This window comes from Carassius carassius, chromosome 39 (assembly GCF_963082965.1).
Source record: "Carassius carassius chromosome 39, fCarCar2.1, whole genome shotgun sequence".
Taxonomy (NCBI): domain Eukaryota; kingdom Metazoa; phylum Chordata; class Actinopteri; order Cypriniformes; family Cyprinidae; genus Carassius; species Carassius carassius.
In genome coordinates, this window is record NC_081793.1 from 23,383,707 (window position 1) to 23,405,706 (window position 22,000).

At 38.3% G+C, this 22,000-nt stretch overlaps 1 protein-coding gene across 1 annotated transcript; it reads left to right on the plus strand.

Moving 5' to 3' along the window:
• The first annotated feature begins 535 nt into the window (after nt 1-535).
• Nucleotides 536-21,788, plus strand: LOC132121670 (heparan sulfate glucosamine 3-O-sulfotransferase 3B1-like). Its single transcript, XM_059531326.1, has 2 exons — nt 536-1,420; nt 18,961-21,788. The coding sequence occupies exons 1-2, from the start codon at nt 843-845 to the stop codon at nt 19,577-19,579; spliced, it is 1,197 nt and encodes a 398-aa protein (XP_059387309.1). The 5' UTR covers nt 536-842; the 3' UTR covers nt 19,580-21,788.
• The last annotated feature ends 212 nt before the right edge of the window (nt 21,789-22,000 follow it).

Genomic DNA, 22,000 nt, shown 5'->3' on the forward strand with positions numbered 1-22,000 from the left:
ATATTTATACCCCGATTCTCAGACTTCTGAATAGCTAAATGAACGTATATGTTTGAAAGTAAAAAATATATATATTTTTTTAAAATATACATTTGCTTTAGATAGAAGAACAATTACTTTTTGAAATTACTTCGTTTATTGACATTTTAATAAATGTAAGAAGTAGGCCTATACATATATTTGTATGCAATATGGGCCCAAATGCTAGATTTAATAAATATACTTTGAATGAGAATTTGGCTGGACAAATTCTGATTCCTTTCTAAACAGTTCAGTTGCGTAAAATTGGTAACACTTTGGAAACTCCTCAAGACTGGAATAAAAGGATTCCGGTCTAATGTTTCTCTATCCAATAAGAGCGTTTAATCCGCTCTGCGACCAAGTGTCTTGTCTAAAACCCCCTCCTATATTGCTCTCTGATTGGCAGGCGTTTTGAAACAACTCCGCCTTCATTCAAATGCGTGCTCAGCGGTAGGCTGGCCCTGTTGTCAATCACACACATCGGCGCTGTATAAGGTCTACTCTCTCGAAAGCGCTCAGACGCTCGAGGATGCGGCGGGAGCAGCTCCTGCGGCCGGGAATCAAGTGCACTAGTCGTTCTCATCAGTTTCCTCGCCTCCTCCCGCAGATATGACCGAGAACAGCTGACTAAAATCGCATTCCTAGATGCCCCGTCCACTTTGGGTTAATTTATTTCTCGTTTGAGGATTATATTGTGGACTCCAATGGCTTTTAAAGCCTCCTGAGGGGGGATTCCTGAAGCTCGTCCTGGACCTGGACAAAACTGTACCTACCTGTCAATATGTCCAGCTGGAGTGTGATAGTCTGCACGCACAGGGCTTATGGAATATAGCCTGTTCTGTCACCATTTTTACGCACTCTCCGTCAGTCCCGTGAAGAAGAAACTCGGGCTCCTCTTCATCATGCTGCTTCTCTGGGTCTACATGCTGTACTCCTGCGTGGGCTACTGTGCCAGTATGCCACCAAGTTTAGTTGTGGACAATAATAATAACAACCGAGCGAAGGAGACGGAGTTTCTCGGGAAATATGCCGATGCAGAAAGTGGCCGGCCGGACCTGATGATGTCCAAGCTCCTGTCCAGACCGCAGAGCTCGTGGACGGACGTGGAGTCAGATTATGATGAGCCTACGGTACGGAGAGCTCCGAGAGACTTCAGTAAAGATGAAGTGGACCTAGACCGAACTGACGAGTGGGACGACGGACGGAGAGTTTCCCCACTGTCAAGTTTCTCCAACGGCTCGGGCAGTAAGAAGCTGCCTCAGGCAATCATCATCGGAGTGAAAAAGGGCGGGACGCGCGCGCTGCTGGAGTTTCTGCGCGTGCATCCAGATATCCGCGCGGTCGGAGCCGAGCCGCACTTCTTCGACCGTAACTATGACAACGGACTGGACTGGTACAGGTAAGAACGTTAATAATAAATAGACTCACTTATACGACATAGCCTATACTTCCATTCACTTATATTGTCCTCCAGTGATGTAAATACTAAATAGGCTACACTTTGATTATAAACCTACCCTTTCCAGAATAGCTATAACTGTTTATCATTTAATTTTATTTCATTATTATTATTATTATTAGCCTATTATTTATCCTTCAGATTTTTTTTTAAGAATGTGTTGGTATTTTCAGCTCAAGTCTCGTACGAGCAGAATGAGACTTGAGTTGTTAATTTAATCCTAACTAAAATTTTACTTGAATTTAATTGCTGCATTTAGTTAATCTGATTGACTAACCCATTAACAATTTAGCTGTCCTTTTACGACCAATTTGAGTTTAATTACTAACGAGGCTCTGTGCACGGCTTTTGAATTCATAGCCTTTTTTCCCTTCAATTCATGATATATCTCATCTTTAATAGTTTGGCCTCTGCGTTTTGCTTATTAAATAAGCAGCATGAACCAAAGAAACACTCTTATTTTTTTCAAGAGCGATCCTTGTCCTCCCTCATTCATTGGCCCTTTAGTTGTATCTGTCATTCATTATGTAATTCTACCCTTTGACTCGATCTCAAACCATCATAGGCAATGAAATATAATTATTATTATGTAAATGGAATGTTCGGTTTGCAATCAGCCATCTATAAACGCATAGTTGAAGTATTTTTTTTTCAGGTTCCAGTTTAAACATTTACTTTGGTTCCGCTGTTTCTGCTACTGTGGAACAGTTAGACTCGTAGCTTAATGTAACACGGTCCTTTAAATAAACATTGATTTCAGACGGATAGTATTCAAATAAACACAATAGCTCGGTAAAGATGGAGTGTTTTTTTCTTCTTTTTTTTTTGGTGATTTTAATATCTTGAGAGGTGACTCGTCTCCGACCGCAGATGACGCAGTGGTCTCTGTTGGACACAGTGATCATTGCAGGTTAACGGACCTTTGCTTTTGCGGTCACTTTTAAAAAACATAAATTGTATATATATTAGGACTATATTTATACTATATTTATTTATAAGCTATATTTATTTATTTTTTGGCCAAGACCTCGGTCTTACTCTACAATTACCTTAAATATGATTTAAAACAAATATAGCTATGTAGCTACTGCAAACCTTTAAAATTGGAAAGTGCAGTTCAAAGTATTTTGCATTGCCCTTTGATAATGTTTATATATATATATATATATATATATATATATATATATATATATATATATATATATATATATATATATATATATATATAGCCTATATATAAATAAAGAAACCCTTAAACCGGGTATAAATGACAAAAAATAACTGTCGATTTGAAAAGTTGCTGAGATCATTTAACAGTGTGACTGACCTTCATTTTCAGTGAGCAAGTTGTTATCTGAATCAAGAGAAATTAATGGAAAATAAAAAGCAAACATCTAAGTAATATGACATAATGGAATCAATTAAATTAGTAGCTTGTGAATGATAATATACTTTTTTATAATGTATTTTATGTAGGTTTAGCTCATGTGCAGCTGTGTTTTTCTTTTTTGTCCAAACCGAAAAATGTAATGTTAAACTTTTCGGCTTGCATTTGAAATTGCATTTCAATTTATAGTTACGCATAGCTGTTTCTTTTGAGCCTGCTTTGGACATGTTTAATTGGCCCATTTCATTTTATCTACTGAAGTGCACAAAACACCGAGAGCTCATAAATTAATTACACTCGCTGTTAGAACTCGGGACATTTCTTTCAATTCAACTGTCGGTGTAGTTTTTTTTATTTTTTTACTTTTAGGCCTGTGTTGCAGTTATTTAAATGTGATGACATTTTGATTAACTATTTGTTAACATTATTAATGTTCTATAAAGTGTAATGAAATAAATCTATAGCTTGTATAATATGAAACTGAAGAAAGAAAGGGGGATTTATTGCCCCAGAGTCTGTCTCTGCTTACCCCAGGCACAGAGGGGAAAGAAACACTCAATAAGTTGATAAAAAACAGTTCTGGACTGCACGCCTGTCTCTCTAAACGGTTTTGCAAAGGTTTGAGGGGGTGAAAGCCCTGTACTTTTAAATATATGCAATGTTTCAGGGCCCCTTTAACCAAAAAACAGGACGGCTGAAAGAATGGGCGTTGTAGTGAATGCTCAGTAGTCCAGCTTAATGAAAAGGGAATTGTATGCATGCATGTTGAGAGGAAAAAAGTATTTATTTGATTAATTTATTATTTAAATGCCAGGGCCTGCACTTCAGTCTAATGCAAATTCAGGCTGATCCAGCAAAATCAGTCAAGATTGTCCCAAAATTGTTCAGTTTCTTTAAACAGGTTGTTAATTTGCTGTTGAATTTACTGATGGGTTATGCTATCTTTTAAACCACATACAAAGAGAAAATAAAGTGGTCAGAAGTGTTCAACTATGATTATTTCTAATTTCTATGTTTTAAACTAATTATTATTGTTTTATTTATACATTTTTTTGTTTGTTGCCAAAAATAGATGCAGGGCATCTGCCATTTTTCCTTATATATATATTATTATTATTTTATTTTTTTTTCTGGAAAATGTGAGCTTGTATGATCAGTGGATGTGGGATGTGAGACCAGACCAAGATATTCTTAAAATAAAAATGCTTTTTTAATATATTTTTTTTTTCTTAACCAATTATTGATTAAAAGTAACTTCACTAAAGCCTCAGAGTAAACACGACTGATAAAGTACCTGAAAACACTGGGCGTTGAAGGGTAACATGTTTGTTTTCCACTCTTATGAGAAAGTTTTCTGTCTCAAGTGTTGCAGGATTCACGTGCCTCTGCAGCTGGTTTGAGTTGGACATTCGATGCCACATCAAAATTCTATATCTGGCTACTGCTGTTTGGGCTGAAGATACGGGGCACAAACAAAAGCAGACCTATGTGGAATTTTTTTTTTCACTCACTTTTTCCTTTCTCTGATGTTCCATGTGACCTGGTCTACAACGGTGTGGGAGAGTGTGTCAGACAGACAGAGCGCTTGAGGTGAACCCTCTGTGCTGACTGGATCTTTGTGTCCCTTCTTGTCATTTTAAAGAAGTGATATGTCTAAAGTGATTTTTTTATTTTTATTAATTGTCTGAGTTTTAGAGTGTCTCATACTCATCAAAGTTATATGCTGCGTAATGGAAAAGAGAGTTCATAGAGCGGAAATGCATTTTAAAATAATGCAGCACACGGAAAGTTCGCAAGTAATCTTAGGTGTTTTTACTTTAGATTAACTCTGTTTATCAGAAAGTTGTGATTGACCTTTTCAGACCTTTCTGTGCTAGAGTGAGCTAGAGAAAGAGACATTGCAGATGAGCTTTTGTTCCTCAGTACTGGTTAGACCTGTTCAGGCTGTTTTAGAGAGTGTAAGTCCTGTGTATGATTCATAGACATTCAAGCATTATCTGCAGGCACTTCACATTTTGTTATGATGATCTTCTCCCCAAAAATGTCTGGTGTGAGTTTAATTGCAAAAGATATTACAGTTTGAAAGTTGTTGTTGTTGATTGAATTATTGAGTAATAACTTTGGCAATTCTCCTTTCACAGTTTTCAGTTTCAACGACTTTTCTGATTTGTGAGACCTTGCAAAATCTCTGCTGGTTTTACTGCTTTTTTGCGGAGACTCTGATGATTTAATAAGCAGTTGAGCTGGCTTCTCAAAATCCCACACACCCAGATAGACAGGGTCCCAGCTGGAAAAGCGAATGTTGTGGAGCCCCTGGTGCAAAGTTTGACTTACTATTACATACTTTTCAGATCTACCATGCAGTTTTTGTTGTCGACAACTCCTTGTTGGTAGTCAACCATACAGTAAACACGCTCTTCATACAACTGGTAACGTTTAGTCTGTGTATCTTTTTCCAATGAGTGTTTGAAAGTCAGGTATGTAAGTAGTACAATGCAGTTCTTTTGTGTGCAATCCCCGAGTCCATCCTGAGATTAAGGGTGTGTATATTGAATAGCAGCTATTAAACAACATGGTCTGTAACTGCCGACCAACAAAGGACAAGTGAAGCACTGTTCCGTAGAAGGGAAATGCCTTGCAGAAAATCCCATTTCGCTGTCAGACCAGGGAACGCTCTCGGAAGCATGTCACTTGAAAGTTCTGAAGTGCTTGGAGGGCTGCGACCCCCTGCCACCTTGTCCAGATGAGCACTTCCATCCGTGGGATGGCTAGTTCTGGATGGATGCCTCTGCTATTGTACCCACACTCAATGGGGTGTTTACGCCACCATGTAGGTGACCCATACAGACGCTGTGGCCAGTGACCCCTCCTTCCTTATTGTACAATACAGGGGCCACCATGTGTAAGTGGTACCGGGTGAGATCAAGCTAAAATTTGGCTGTGCCTGGGGGGTGTTTTGGTAAACAGTGAGCTGTAGTTGACTGCTTAGACTGGGTATCGATACAGATATTTCATTCAGATTAACAGTGTCACAATATGATTAGATTATGATTCATTTTGACATCTCAGTTGTCTTATTATTGTCTATTTAACTTTCATAATAAAATAAATAATTAATGTAGTTAAATTATACAGGGAAGCTTCTAATGTGGTACATTACAAAAAATATAAATTTAAAAATAAACAACAGAGCATATTTTATATTGCTTCATTATTATTTATTTATTTATTTATTGTTTTAGTGCTTGAAGCCTATGAGAACAACTCTATAGAAAATGTGTTTTCTTGACACACTGACATAAATTAAAAGATCATTCTAAGAATTTAGACTGTTCAACTGAAGATTGTGTATTGAGAAATCTTTTTTACCTACTATATAAATTTTGTTGTTGCGGTAAGTGTGCAGTATGGTGGTTGGTGACTTCTGTAGAAGAAATGTACTCCCCCACACTCACACAGATAAGCACAAAGTAATGACTCAAGCCATCTTAGACCCTGTGGGACTTCATGTATTGATTATTTTATGCTGTGGCGGGCACTGTGTGGTGTTGGGTTAAAGATCTTTGTGGCTCGGGTTATCTATGAATCAGTTGAGCAACGTTGCCTCTGTAAAGACCATCTGCACTGCAGGTGAGACCCGATCAAGCCCTCATCCTGCCTGAGCGCACACACTCCAAAATGGATGGGAATTAAATGCAAATATGTTGTGTGTGTGTGTGTGTGTGTGTGTGTGTGTGTGTATATATATATATATATATATATATATATATATATTTATTAAATATTGGTTCATTCATTTTTATTTTATTTTTTGTATTTTTTTCCTTCTTTGCCTGTAGTCATTTCGGTAATTGCTGTAAAACTATAAACTGATCCAGGATTACGGAGCAGCATCCATGAAAGCAGTTCTGTCTCATAAAAGAAAAGACTTCCTCCTCTCAGCTGGATCTGAACCTTGACCGGTCATCCTTTCAGCAGTCAGCAGGTTGACATCCTCTATTGAGAGCCTGAGCAGAGCTGACTGAGGACATTCAAAAGGACTGCCTCCAAATGATGCTTAAGTGTTGGCAAAACTGCTCAGCATCCTTTAGACCAAATAATTATTCAGCTTTTTGTGTTAGGCCTCAGCTCTGTTTCTGCTTTCTCTTCTAATGGAACTCATCTCTCACACTTGTGAGAAGTGAACGACTCTGATATTTCTGTCCAAATTACCATCTCTTTTGTCTCATCTTTGTATTTCCGCTAAAACTCACATTTGTACATATATATATATATATATATATATATATATATATGATGGTGTGTTATTGTTGAAGAACACGCATAAGGTCCCTCTTGTACATGTTTTCTCTTCTTGTACCCCATTATTAAAGTTGGGCCCCACATTGAACTCTAGTTTTCCCGTCAGAGGTGGGGTTGTTGTAGGCCTCAGTGCCCACATAAGGCCACCCCCAACTGGGCACATTGGTCAGAGAGAGAGAGTGGGCCCCTACTTGAGCTGGCATGGCTTTACCAGTGGGGTAGACTAAGCAGGGAGGGTATTAGTCTGGAGAAAGGGGCTTTCATTCACCAAATTACCACCGACTAATTGTGAAAGGGATGGCCTGTGGAGAGGTGGACAGTAGAGGCCCACTGTGATGGTCTGCTATTGAGAAACTACAGAGAAAATCAAAATAACATGGCCGTCCTTAGCAGGAACCTCCTGCCGGAGGATAAAATAAAGGCAGACAGGAACTTGTGTTTCTAACCCTCCTACTGAAGTATCGTCTCTTATACACACATTCAAACAACACATGCATATGCAAACCATTGACAAATAGAGGATAAGTGCTTGTTTATAACTCTTTTTCTTCCTATTGGAAATAAATTACGTATACGTTCTCTGGTTGATTGGACAGCTGAAAACAAGAGAAATAAGCAAGATAAATAAAGCTAAATTGGAAGTCGGATGTCAGAATAATGCTAGCCCTCTTTCTTAAACAAGCTCATTCATTGTAGCTAAATAAACAGCATTTACAGGAGCCTGGGGGCTACAGCACGCGGCAGCCAGTATGGTCCAGTAATTGTTGGCCCATATCTCCTGCCAGGTCTGACTCCTCCCAAGTGTGTGATCATCAGCACACATTTTCTAAAAGTTTTATGCCCTGAGGAGGATTATTAGCACAAGGAGTAAGAAAGAAATGACCGTGGAAAGAAACTTGTTATATAACTGCTAACCGTAGATTTTTTTTAAAGGCACTGTTTGTGTGTTTGTGTCTTTCTGTCTGAAGAAAGTGAACAGCAGAGGATCAGGGAGCAGTAGAGACCCCCTGAGGTTTCCATTAACCTCAGCGAGAAAAGAGCAGACAATTGGAGGAACACGCATAAACACACTCTGCTGATGTACCCAGAGGAGCACAGCATGAGCTGAGCTCTATAGCCAGTGTCTCCCTGTAGCCCAGGAACCATTGTCACCACTTTTGTCCTCACACTTTCTCTTTCTTTTTTCTAGGAAAAGAACCAGCTATTAGAAAACAAGTGAAAACTTGTGACAAGTCTGTATGTCATAATTTTTATAGTGAGAATTACTTTTCTATATTGTAAGTAATGAACAGATGTACTCTTGTCACTATCTTCTTCACAGATTCTCTGGATATATATTATATTATATAGTTTATTTATTTATTTTTTTTACATATCAGTCACAAATGTAATATCAGTGCATCCTTAATTGCATCACTATTCCATAGTACTGTATGAATATTTTCAGCAACCAATACGAATAGTTGAAGTAATATCATGTTTTTTTTTTTTTTTATCAAACCAAGCTAGCGAGTTATTAGTTCGCTGCTTTATCTTGGTTTCATAGCCAATTTCTCAAATGTCTCTTCAAATCTGCATAATGTGTTTGAATGGCTTGTCCTCTTGGGACCAAGACTTTAGATCATGTTTCTTTTGGGACCGTAAGGCCTTCTGGAACGCAGACAGTGGAGAGAAAGGAAAGCAAAAACATTTTTCATCGTATTGACAATGCATCAACATGCCTGCTGAAATAACAACCCCTGAAATCAAATTACACCTGTGACATCCGCACTCGGCTGATTGCTTTCAGCAGAAGCATTTTACAGTGATTTCTTTTTGTTTCCTGTCAGTTATATTGTCTTCATCTGGCGCTGAGATACCGAAGTGGACTGTAACTAGGCTATCATCCAAAAAATGTTCGCAGAGTTTCCTTAGGAGAGAGCTGTATGCTCTTTTTAGTCTTCTTGACCTATACGTGCAGTTTCACTGTCAGCTCTGGTGCTTTTACCACATAATTTAGTTAATTGTGGGTTAACAATGAAGAATGCTACTTTAGAGGAATTTGTAAACCATTAACCCTCAGTGTCAAAGTAACGCAGCTGTGCCGTAAGCCTCTGATGTAACCGGTTGACAGACTTGGAGGAAATTCCCAGCTCTTTAAAGCACACCTGTCTTCAAAAGCTCCTCAGCTGGAGCAGATTGTGTGCCAAGCAAAACAGGACGTAATAGGTGCGTGCATGTGTGTTCTTGTCTTTGAATGTGATTGCTTTTAAAAGTGAAAAAAGGACTGAAATCTTGAAGTCTCTATGCCAATTTTACAACAATTTAGTGAGATAACCTACTGTCTAATGAGATGATATTTTTAAAGTGCCAGCAGGATTTTTTATTTTATTTTATTTTTTTTTTACTTTTCAGCATTAATCCTTGTTAGTGGAGCAGCTGTGGCCTAATGGTTAGAGAGTTGGACTTGTAACCCGTAGGTTGCATGTTCGAGTCTCGGTGCTGGCAGGAGTTGTAGGTGGGGGGTGTAGTGAATGAACAGCACTTTCTTCCACCCTCAATACCCATAGCTGAAGTGCCATTGAGCAATGCACTGAACCCCAGTTGCTCCCCGGGCACAGGACATAGCTGCCCACTGCTCCGCGTGTGTGTTCACGGTGTGTTCACAACTCAGTGCTGTGTGTGTGGATGGGTTAAATGCAGAGCACCAGTTCTAAGTATGGGTTACCATACTTGGCAAATATCACGACTTTGACTTTCACTAATTCAGTAAGTCACTGAAATGTTTAGATTTGTATACATCAATTGTATGTATTATGTGAATTTTATGTGGAAAAAAATCAATTAATTTAGACTCCAGGCAAATATGCACACTCTTTGGCTTTGTAGCTTTGCTAATAGCCTTTATAGCTTAGTAAACAAGCTAAAACCTCATCAAGGCTAGTTACACTAAACAACGCTAACAGTCTCGAGACTTGTTGTGTCACTCAGTGGGAATGTAAATGAAGTGGGGGACTGAGTCCATTAACACCCTCTACAGACACCCAAAGTAAACCAGCTTATGCGGATTAGCAAGAGCAAGATAAACACTGGGGTACTGGCTTGATCACAGCTAATAACTAAAGTAGATTCAATGGGAAGGCTATTGTTTGTGGAGTTACTGAGAGTACGGTGTAAGTCAATACTGAATACAGGATATGTAATTATATGCATTATGCAATCTGGATAATAACGAAGTCTGTTTTTAAATAGAGTTGTTTAGGTTTGCCAAAATTATTTTATTTTCAGGATTTGCATTTGCCAAGTAAAAGCTTGGAACTACCCTAGACACAGTAGGGATTTGGTTAATATCAGCATAATAATTTCTTGTTGTAAATAAATTTAATTTTAATTTAATTTCATAAAAAGTTTAATTAATTTAATTGTTATTATTATTATTATTGCTTTGCAGCCTGAAATGAAGAGAGTGAAAGTTATAACATTAACACAAAGATATAACCCCAACAAAATAAACCAAAATCACTGAGTTGGAAAAAGGACCCCCCCCCCCCCCCCCCAAAAAAAATAGCTTGTTAATTTAATCAGGTGTAGCTAATCACCACCTCAATGGCACACAAAGCCATTTGACTTGGTAGTGCAACTGAAGCAAACATTCAACTATGAGTGACAAGGCACTGTCCAATGATATGTCTGGCTGAAATCCAATACAGCTCACCATCTAAATAACAGCATTCCTACAGTAAAACATGGAGGAGTTATTGTCCCATTTCGGGGCTGTTTCTCTGCAGAAGGGATTGGAGCACTTGTCAGGATAGAAGGAAACATGGATGGGGCAAAATATGGTCAAATTATTGAGGAAAATCTGCTGCCCTCTGCCAGAAAATTTTCAATGGTAAGAAGGTTTACCTTCCTACATGAGAATGACCCAAAGCGCACATTGGTTGAAGGAGGAAAAGGTGAATGTCCTTGCATGGTCTAGTCAGAGCACAAACTTAAACCCCATTGAAAATCTGTGGAATGGCTTGAAGACTGCAGTCCACAAATAGCCACCACCAAACTTAACTGAACTTAAGCTGTTCTACAAAGAAGAGTGGGAAAATATAGCAAAGTCTAGATGTGCAAAGTTAGTAGAGACAAAACCTAACAGAAGGCTGTAATTAAAGCAAAAGGTGATTTTTTTTTTTTTTTTTTTTTTTTTTTTTTTTTTTTACATTTTGGTGTTATATTGGTTATATCTTACATGTTGGATGTTATAAGTTGCACAGCTGGATAAAACCAAAACTTGGTCCGTCTTTATATCTGGCTAAAATGTGATCATTTTTAAGGGGGGTGATTCTTTTCTATACCCACTCTATACACATCACAGTCAGACAAACCCCTTTGGAAGCTTAAATGCTTACTGGATAAAAATTTGACCCAGATTTTTTATTTTATTTTATTTATTTTTTTTTACATTTTTTGGTCAGCACACCTTTATAGCAAACATTAAAAACAGCTTAAAGATGGTTTAAGGTTAGTTTTAGAATTTATGTTGTTATTAAATGTTGTGAATTTATTTTACTTAAATGGTTTTCTTTATTTTTTTATCTTTTATCAATGCATATTTATTTACAAAATAATGATTCATGTTATTTTTGTCCTAAACTTCACTATATTACAGTATGCTAAGTTATTAGGCTTGTGATTTTTGCCTTAAAGACATTAAAAATGGCAAAACAGAATTGCATTAAAGGAGCAACCTTAGCCGTATCTAGAGACCAGAATATCATAAAGACTTGAGTGTCGACTTTTCTGACTTGGTCAAAGAAAGAAGAGACAAAGTCATCCTACTTATTCTTTTAGGTATGACTAATATCACAGAAACACCTCTCCAATAAAGTAAAATTTGCCAGTCCTACAAAAGGGCTCTTCAGCACATGCTACATGTTTACAGGCTCTGTAAAATGCATGACTAAGTGAGAGAAAAGTGCACTTTATTACCCCGTCTCATCCCTCCATCTTTTATTCAGAGCTGATGGCAGCCTCTGCTTGCACAGTCTTATCACTAACATATGTAATTCCACTCAGCTGGCATGACCGTAGGGCCATAACTTAATTTGTGGCCTGGACAGCAGAAAACACACCCCACTCTTGTTTTAAAGAGATTTTGGTAGGTGTTAAATGGCAGCAGTGTACAGAGCCTGAGGTCTCAGTGATTTATACGTGTTCTGACCTCTTAGAGGCTGCTGTGTGTGCTTTCAAATGAGTTTGAGAGCGAGAGAGAGAAAGAAAAGAAAGAAAGAAAATGGGCCTGAAATTGTGGCTGGCACAAATCAAGGCTAGACCTCAGTATGACTGCTGAGTAGATAGTGTAGCCTACCCTCTCTCACGATACTCACTTTATGTCCAGTGTCTTTATATATACAACACTACAGGGAGACCTAAATATATTTTTCTGCCCTTGACACCCTAAAGCAGACCAGTCTTCATTCCAAAACCCAAGCCCCCCGCTTTGAGAAAGAAAATATACAGATTAACAACTCAATGTTTCTCTTTAGTGTTGAGGGACCAACCACTCACAGTTTCATGCAGATGTTTTTAGCCTCAAAGACACAGATAAAGTAGTTTTCGGAAAGTCTTAGCCTGGCTGCTAGCTCAGGCATAATAATTTAATGAGAAACTAGATCAGCATTAAGGTATAACTCTCTAGAGGCTGCTCTAAAGTGTGTCTATTCTTGGAGAAAGGCAGGTCAGAAGTGTCTGCAATCCTTCCCGTTCTTTTATTATTTATCCATCAGAGCAGTCACTCTACATGAGAGAGGCTTTCTCCGTCCGTCGAATGCAGATCTAGTGACAAGATCCGTCAGCGAGAATGTCAGAAACTGAAGCTAAGACACACCAACACCTTAGACGGGCCCGATGGAGACGGTCGTTTACACCTCTTTATGTTCACGTCAGGGTTACATGGCAAAGATCAGAGGCTGAGGAGAAACCTGAGGAAGATCTAGACGTGGAACGAGAAGGGTTAGGCAAGGAAAAGGTAAAGTATAGACATTAGAAGCTGGGATATTCATAAAACACTCATGGGTGTGCTATACAGTCTCTTGGCTTCAGCTTTGCAGGTTAAGAAGAGATCTCTAGCAATTCTCATTTAGGAAACCAACCATCAGGAGGCTCTAAGTACCTCTCAAATACAGTGGTAACGTAAAGCTGTTGCACAAATGCTCATCCTGGCTTTTCCGCTCTGTATTTTTCTCTTTCTTTTCTCTCCTCACCACCCCATTACCATTCTCCCGGTGCTTATGCTATAAAATCCAGCTTTGCTCCATAGATTTACGGCTGCAGTTTTGCTCTGCGGTTAAATATAATGTCAAGGCTCCAGACTCCATGGGGTGTATTTCAAAACTACAGCCTCGCTCAGGTCGCTATAACGACACAGAGCAGAAAATATTGCCCGTATGATGTGGCCTGGAGGTGCCTGGATTTACCAGATGTAGCCTCACAGCCTCTGTTAAAGACAATCTCCCAGCAGGCTCTCTATACACGCTAAATAAGTGATCCTGCTCTCACAGTTGGTCCAGTAGTCGCTTGATATTATAGGGACAGTTTACCCAAAAAAGAAAATTACCCCATGATTTACTCACCATAAAGCCATCCTAGGTGAATATGTCTTTCTTCTTTTAGACGAATATATTTAAAGAGTTATATTTAAAAATGTGCTGACTCTTTGAAGCTTTATAATGACAGTGAATAGGCGATATTCAAAAGTCCAATAGATGTCTAATAAACTGCAGCCATCCAACATAAAAAGTGCCCCACACAGCTCAGGGGGTGGGGTTTGTAAAGGCCTCCTGAAGTGAAGCAATGTGTTTTTTTTATTGAAAAATATCCATATTTAAATCTTTATAAACCTTAAATTCTTGCTTTCACTATTTATTGTACTTATTGATTATCGAGAGAGTTTTTAAATAACTCTAAATTTTCATCTGAAAGAAGAAAATCATGTACTCTTAGAATGGCTTGAGGGTAAATAAATCATAGGGTAGTTTTCATTTTTAAGTGAACTACACCTTTAAGCTTCAAGCTTCAAACTAGTGCCTCAGAACATTAAGTGACGTGATGTGACATTCAGCCAAGTATGGTGACCCAAACTCAGAATTTGTGCTCTGCATTTAACCCATCCAAAGTGCACACACACAGAGCTGTGAACACACACCTGGAGCAGTGGGCAGCCATTTATACTGCGGCACCCGGGGAGCAGTTGGGGGTTCGGTGCCTTGCTCAAGGACACCTAAGTCGTGGTATTGCCGGCCCGAGACTTGAACCCAAAACCCTAGGGTTAGGAGTCAAACTCTCTAACCACTAGGCCATGACTTACCCATATAGAACACATTATGAAACAAAGGCTGAAGTGTGTTTGATATATACTTTCTTTTGTTTTTACTGAAAGTCATATAGCTATTGGGACAAAATGAGAGGGAATTAATGATGAAAAAATTATACATTTTGAGTGAACTAACCCTTAATGATTAAGATACATTTTGACTCCAGTACACAGGCAAACTCTCAAACTACCATTCTGGCACAAGGACTGCCATTTACATCACTGTAACTGCTTTGCGGTTTGGGCGTTTTATCTTTCTAAAGTACCAAGCCCAAGAAGCTGTTAAATTCATTGGCAATTAATTTAAGTTTATTTGACGGCTGAGAATTTATTACACTGCAGCTTACTGAAACAGCTCTTCATCTTGCCGCTACTGCAACAGCGGCAAGTTCTTATGCTTAGGACATGTCTATCAAAGACACACGCACAGGTGTTTCAAAGTTGTGTCTGTTTTGACTTGCTCTTTAGAACCAAAGTGCAGGTAGATCTCTAATCCCTCCGAGACTTGAAAGCACTAGATATAAAACATGCTTCTTGTCCCTATCAGTTAGGTATACAAAAGATAAAATGCACAGCAAAAGAAGAAAAAAGCTGGCCAGAATATAACCATAACAATGCCAGAGTTGAAAGACATATATTCTATAATCCTTGTCACTTGAAAGCAATGAGATCATAGATATAGCAAGTTTAGGGGCTTTTTGGGGGGATACCATGTCCTACCTTAAGAAAAACAGGCTCTTCTTAACAAACCAAATTCGACAGAAGACAAAAACTTTGTTATAAAAACTCCCTTCTGTCTTTTGTTCTCTCTTGTGCTTTCGTCTGTCATTTTCTCCCTTTGTCAATTTATCTCTACTGGATAAAAAGCCTTTCAACATGCCCCTAGGGTCATTCTGATCCCTATATCTGATCCTACTTTCTGACTTATCGTTCTCTCCAGCTTAATCAAGACCTACTAAGCGCACTTCCAAAGTTGATCCAGAACAGCTATAACCATAAGGTCTTGGGCAGAAATGTACTAGGAATGAATTACGACAGAAAACTCAAAAGGTGGGAGCAATCTTTGGCTCAGCATTTGAGAGGAGTGACCCTTTTTATCAGTAGAATCATTTCAAGCACTCATATCCACTTCCTAATCCCCATTTTAATAATTAATACACAGCGTATCTTTACCTGCTCCATTGGTAGTGGGTGCCATGTCCTGATGAGACACTTGAGGCACACGTTCAGCTCAAGAGCTCTCCACAGCCTCCCCTCGCACAGACCTGAGAGAGCTGGAGAAGTGCTTTCCACTCATCCTTCAATGGTCACCCTTCCCCCTTTCCTCTCTAGCCTCTGCACGGCCCTTCCTCTTTCAGATCATCGAAGGACAATGCTCAGTTTTCAAAGAAAAGGGGGGAAAAGAGAGGGCCCCGGTGTAAAAGTTTTGCCTGTTTGCTGACAGAATGTCTAAAAAGAAGGACCCTAATAAATCAAAACAGGCAAGAAAGGCTATTGTTCTTCCGAGAGGTTGCCTACTTGTCTTCCTCAACCCCTTTCCTCCCTCCCTTTTCTTTTGCCCTCTGCCAAAGTAAAAGTAGTAAGGCGAGAGGATCATTGGAGACTTAAGTTTTTTGTGTCTTGTAACTTTTTCTTCTCCCACTTTTCTTGGTCCAGACCTCTATCTTGTATTTTTTTTTATTCCTTTATTTACAGGGATACACATGTGTGTGCTTTATATTTGTGGCATTTTTGTTTGTGTTTCTTTCCTCCCTGGCACTGTACAGTAGGTTAGTGGTTCATTTAACTGCAAAAGCCTGCATTATCTCTCACCTCATTAGCACCACACATGCACACATACAGCTGGTTTGCTCCTATTGCGCAATAATTCATATATATATTATATAATTTTTTTTTTTTTTAAACCACACACTAGGAGGCTAAATATTAGGAAGCCAACACATTTATATTTCCTCTAAACTAGAAATAAACGGTTAAACCATGCAGATGTGTGTGCGAGAGTGCGTCATTGCATAAAAAGGCACTAACATAATCTGTTTTCATTTTAGAGAGATTGAGTTTTTTCCCCTTGTGTTCTTTTCCTCAAACTCTCACTCCAGTGTTCTGACAGAGCAGTAATCAAACTGATATTATCATAATTGGATCTGTGGCCAGCTCTTTAGAGAAGCCATGTAACCACACAAATCTGGCAACAGTTCTCCGTCAAATATATCAACACGTTACCTCCTGCAGCCTTAGGCTGTTCTCGCATTTTGAATCCAGTGCTGCATGATTATTTTTTTTTTCACAGTTTTAGCTGTGTGATCTCGAAAAATCCTTTAGTGCAGAGAGTTGGTACTTTGCAGTTTCTGTACAGGAAAAAAAACCTCAGCAGAATCCAGCAAAAATCTAGGTTTACAGGAGCACCTGGTTCATAAACATATAGCTCTGAAATTTATATCCGCATTTAAACTCTCTCTGTGGGTTTTGTTTATGATGACACATCTCTCTGCTGTGGTGCGGAGGGACTCTCACCTCTATCTAGTGAACACCAGTGGTAAAAATAGTCAGGCTTTTACTGAAGGCTGTTTGGAGAGATAGAATAAACTGTGATCCACTAAAGTGTGTGTGATATCCTTCAACAAATAATTTGCAGACCTTTGAATTGCTTGTAGCCTTGTTTGCACAGGGTGTAATCACACAAAGCAGGATTACACCGGACGCTTACGATGCACTGTACAATGCGGCAGTAAATTAGCCCTTGTGCTAACAACAAGGCTCGATACTCCAGAGACAACAGACCAACAAGAGCTTTATCTGTTTGCACAATGATACACCAAGGAGGCTCATTCTGGGTCTGTTGACGTCTAAGCGTGGCTAAAATTGACACTTTATCTTATCTTCATCCCTTAAATTTGGTGTTCTGTTATTTTCTTCAGTTGATTTCACATCACGTCATCTTTTATGCCTTGCTATTTTCAGTCAGAGAAAGCTAAACTTTCTTCAGATGTGATTCTGCACATTTTAACGTCATAGTTTCTAAGCGCCTGTGCCAGCGAAATGGGATCCATACCCCCAGGTGTTCGTTAAAGTCCTCTGTTATCACCTCTTCCACTATAATCCACTCTTCCTGATTGGACGGGGTTGTGAAACCCAAGCCTGTTTGGCGTTAACGTGCATGATCACTTATTTAAAAAAGTGTCCCGGGATTGCGGTCCTGCACGTACCCTATTCATTTCACCCTGTAACTGCCTTAAAAACAGCTCACTGTCTTTAAACAAGGCTGAACAACCTTCATGTGGAATGCACATACGTTTTAAATGGCTTTGCTAAGTGTGGATATTTGTGTTAGCCTCTTTGAAGTATAAATGATTGTTTAGATCTGGGTGGTCAGAAGTATAAGACAATCGATGAGGTCATACATTGGAATAATACTAGAATCAGATTAAGAAGCATATATATATATATATATATATATATATATATATATATATATATATATATATATATATATATAAATATATAACATTTTTCATTATTAATGCTTGAATATATTCGGTCTTCTAAAACAAACTCTGCATCAATAGACATAACAGCAATTATACTAGCATATATATATATATATATATATATATATATATATATATATATATATATATGCTAGTATAATTGCTGTTATGTCTATTGATGCAGAGTTTGTTTTAGAAGACCGAATATATTCAAGCATTAATAATGAAAAATGTTATATATTTATAAATGATTGTTTAGATCTGGGTGGTCAGAAGTATAAGACAATCGATGAGGTCATACATTGGAATAATACTAGAATCAGATTAAGAAGCATATATATATATATATATATATATATATAAATATATAACATTTTTCATTATTAATGCTTGAATATATTCGGTCTTCTAAAACAAACTCTGCATCAATAGACATAACAGCAATTATACTAGCATATATATATATATATATATATATATATATATATATATATATATATATATATATATAATTATTATGCCACTATATACATTATTTTTTTATTGTTGTACACAATACTCAGTTTTCACAATGCATATTAGTAGTTCTCAATATTCATAATGCATATTTGTTATGTAGTAGTCTGTATCAACATTGTCTTAATAAAGCAGTATTGCTTAATCTAGGCATGATTTCAGGAAAGGAACAAATAACACTTCTCCAAAGCTTCTAAAAGATTTTGTATTACATTAGAAAGCCCTTACTATTAAGAATTAGCCATGCCATTTAACATGGTTTGTGCACTTAATGTTTGAATGCATGTTTTGCTTAGCAACCAATGCTAATCACATTTGACCCAGAATCATGGCCTTGAATCGGCTCATTAATTGAGGAACACCACATGCTCCATCTGTTTAATTGTGTTATGCAAATTTTGTTTTCATTAGACCTCCTTTGCTTTCTTTCTCCCTCTCTCCATAGGGACCTGATGCCTAAAACCCTGGAAGGCCAGATCACCATGGAGAAAACACCAAGCTACTTTGTGACCCACGAGGCTCCGGCCCGGATCTACGCCATGTCCCGCGACACCAAGCTGATTGTGGTGGTCCGGGACCCCGTCACACGAGCCATCTCTGACTACACACAGACACTCTCCAAGAAGCCTGACATTCCTACTTTTGAGAGCCTGACGTTCAAAAACAGGACTACAGGGTTGATCGACACCTCGTGGAGCGCCATTCAGATCGGCATTTATGCCAAACACCTGGACAACTGGCTGCAGTTCTTCCCCATGAGCCAGATCCTGTTCGTGAGCGGAGAGCGGCTGATCAGTGACCCGGCCGGAGAGCTGGGCCGTGTGCAGGACTTTTTGGGGCTCAAGAGGATCATCACAGACAAACACTTCTACTTCAACCAGACCAAGGGCTTCCCTTGTCTCAAAAAGGCAGAGGGCAGCAGCAAGCCCCATTGCCTGGGTAAGACCAAAGGGCGGACCCATCCAAACATTAACCCTGAGGTTGTGCAGAGACTTAGAGACTTCTACAGGCCTTTCAACATGAAGTTCTACCAGATGACTGGGCATAACTTCGGTTGGGATTAACCGTGAATGGACGACTTGTTGTTTTCTTTCTTTTTCTGTGTATTTGAAATGGCAAAAAGACATTGAGATGATTGCTATTTATATGTAAAATGTACAGAAATCTATTTTATAATAATTTATTTTTAATTTCTAAGCAATTAATTCACTAAGCTGCCTAACCATATTTTACATAACGCCCAGCCCAACTCTAGTCTCACCACCGACATTCCACCGTTTTGATTTGCTTTGCATATTTCCACTAAGAATACATTTAATGGTGCTTCCGGATTCGAAAATGGTCTGAAAAAAAAATAAAGTTTGTTACGGGTATTGTGCATTTACAAACCAACAGCGTCATTTGCGATTCATTCATTTCTGAATGTACAGTGATGTGCATCTTTATGAATGAACTATATTTCACTCACTGACCACATTTCATGTGTCATTACACTACATACTGGTCTGAGTCCTACTATGTTCGGCTGATAAGCAAGAGCTGATCTGATCGGTCCCTTTACTCAATAACATGACGATCAATGCCCCTAATTGCTACTTAGCATCACTCATGTTTAGAGTCAACCACTGGCCTTTCACTCACAGGTTCCTGTAATGAATGACCAGTCCGTCAATGGCTAAATCATATCTCAGACAACAGCAAAGCAGCATGTAGACATTATATCTGAATTGATCGATTGGCTTCCTCCAGCCTCAGAAATGGCCTGCTGTCCTGTCTGAGAGGTCCAAAGGTCAAGATAGCTTTGAAAGGAACTGGATTTGTTTAAAAAGCAAGAGCCAAATGATGACATATGAGCCTCATAGATGCCAGGCCCCTATCTTTATGAAGCTTTACTCAAATGTGACTCATACTAGAACATAAAACCCCTAAAATGAAAAGTAGCATTTCTCGTTCATCCCATCAAAATGCGTTTCACGCCACATCTCAGTTCTCCTCTTCTTGCCAAATTTGAACAAGCTTGCATTGAGATGCCTCATTGTTCATCTTTTTCTCATGCAAGCCTTCACGTGCTTTTGTTTTCTTTCTACTTGAAAGCACAGAAAAAAAGTCGGTCACTCTTTATCTGTGAAATTCTTTCCGTGACCACTGAGATGGCGGCTGTCTCGAAGGCAAGATGAATGAATGGGCTTCATGCAGCTCTGGTTACTGTTCACTCAGAGCACCTGATTCAGGATCAGCTCACAATGATGGGTTTAGGTGTGGGGTTTGAAGAGTGCATGGAGCCAACATCAGACTGAGATGCTGTAGATGGTGAGGTCAGAGGGAGGTTTTAAGGCAGAATATTGCATTTGCATTAGGAATGTACTAGAACTTCACCTTTTTCATCCCTTTTTAATATACTGGAAAATGAAATGCAGAGGGAAACTTTTGTCTAATTGTTTGGTTTTGGATGGATGCATTAAAAAAACGAAAGCGTTCTGTATCAGCTCACTGATTTTTGTTTTGCTTTACAACATGCTGTGCCTCGAACCAGTCCTGTGCTATGCTAAGCCAACTTCCTTTCATCTAGAGAGGAGACTGTAATATTTATCAGCTGTTAGGACACAGCCATTCGATTCTTGTTGGCCTTCTAGTCTGAATTAAGGGACATTTTATTCAATTCAAATAATCAAATGTTCTGAGGAGGCAAAAAAGAAACAATGTGAACTGTAATGAAATCATCAAAGCTAGTTTCTTGCATTCACATTACGTTTAAATGCAAATCATTTGGATGATGGAAAAGAAAATAATGTCAAGTAAATTGTCATCAAATGCTTGCCTATGGGGCCTCCTGTGATTTTTACCAGTGCAATTTAGTTTATTGGTTTAGAAATAACTGTCCCAGGATGTATGATAAAGTTTGTCCCTCACTGATTACATGTGAACTGCATATGATTCTGATCTGTTGGTATGAGCAAAGTTTCATATTTTTGCTCATGGTCAGGCAGTGTGTGCTGATGCATCTGTTTAATGGTTGAGTTTTATTCAACCTCATAGAGATACCCAGATGTTAGAAATGTTTGTCTTACTCTGAGTATAACAAATGCATAGACTAGAAATGATCTTTATGTACAAATGATGAGGAAGTCATGTAAACCAAGTATTTTGTGTTATCAAAACTTAATTTTACAACATGAAAGAAAAATGGAACAGATGTTTCATAGATAATAAAATATTGAAAATTCATACCTTTGCTTTGTATGAAGAATAAAATAAAAAATATATTTTACCAAACTACTTGACTCTGTCTTGTCTCTTACAAGTAATGTGTCTTCTTGAATTAAAGACATGACAGATAGAAAAAAATAATTATTGACTAATATGAAAATGTGCTTCTGAAATTTTATTTTGGGTCATTCTGAAAATGAATCATTTCATTTATTTAATTTACACCATGACATAAGTTAAAAGAATTGTATGACCAGTGACAATTACTTGGTGAGAAT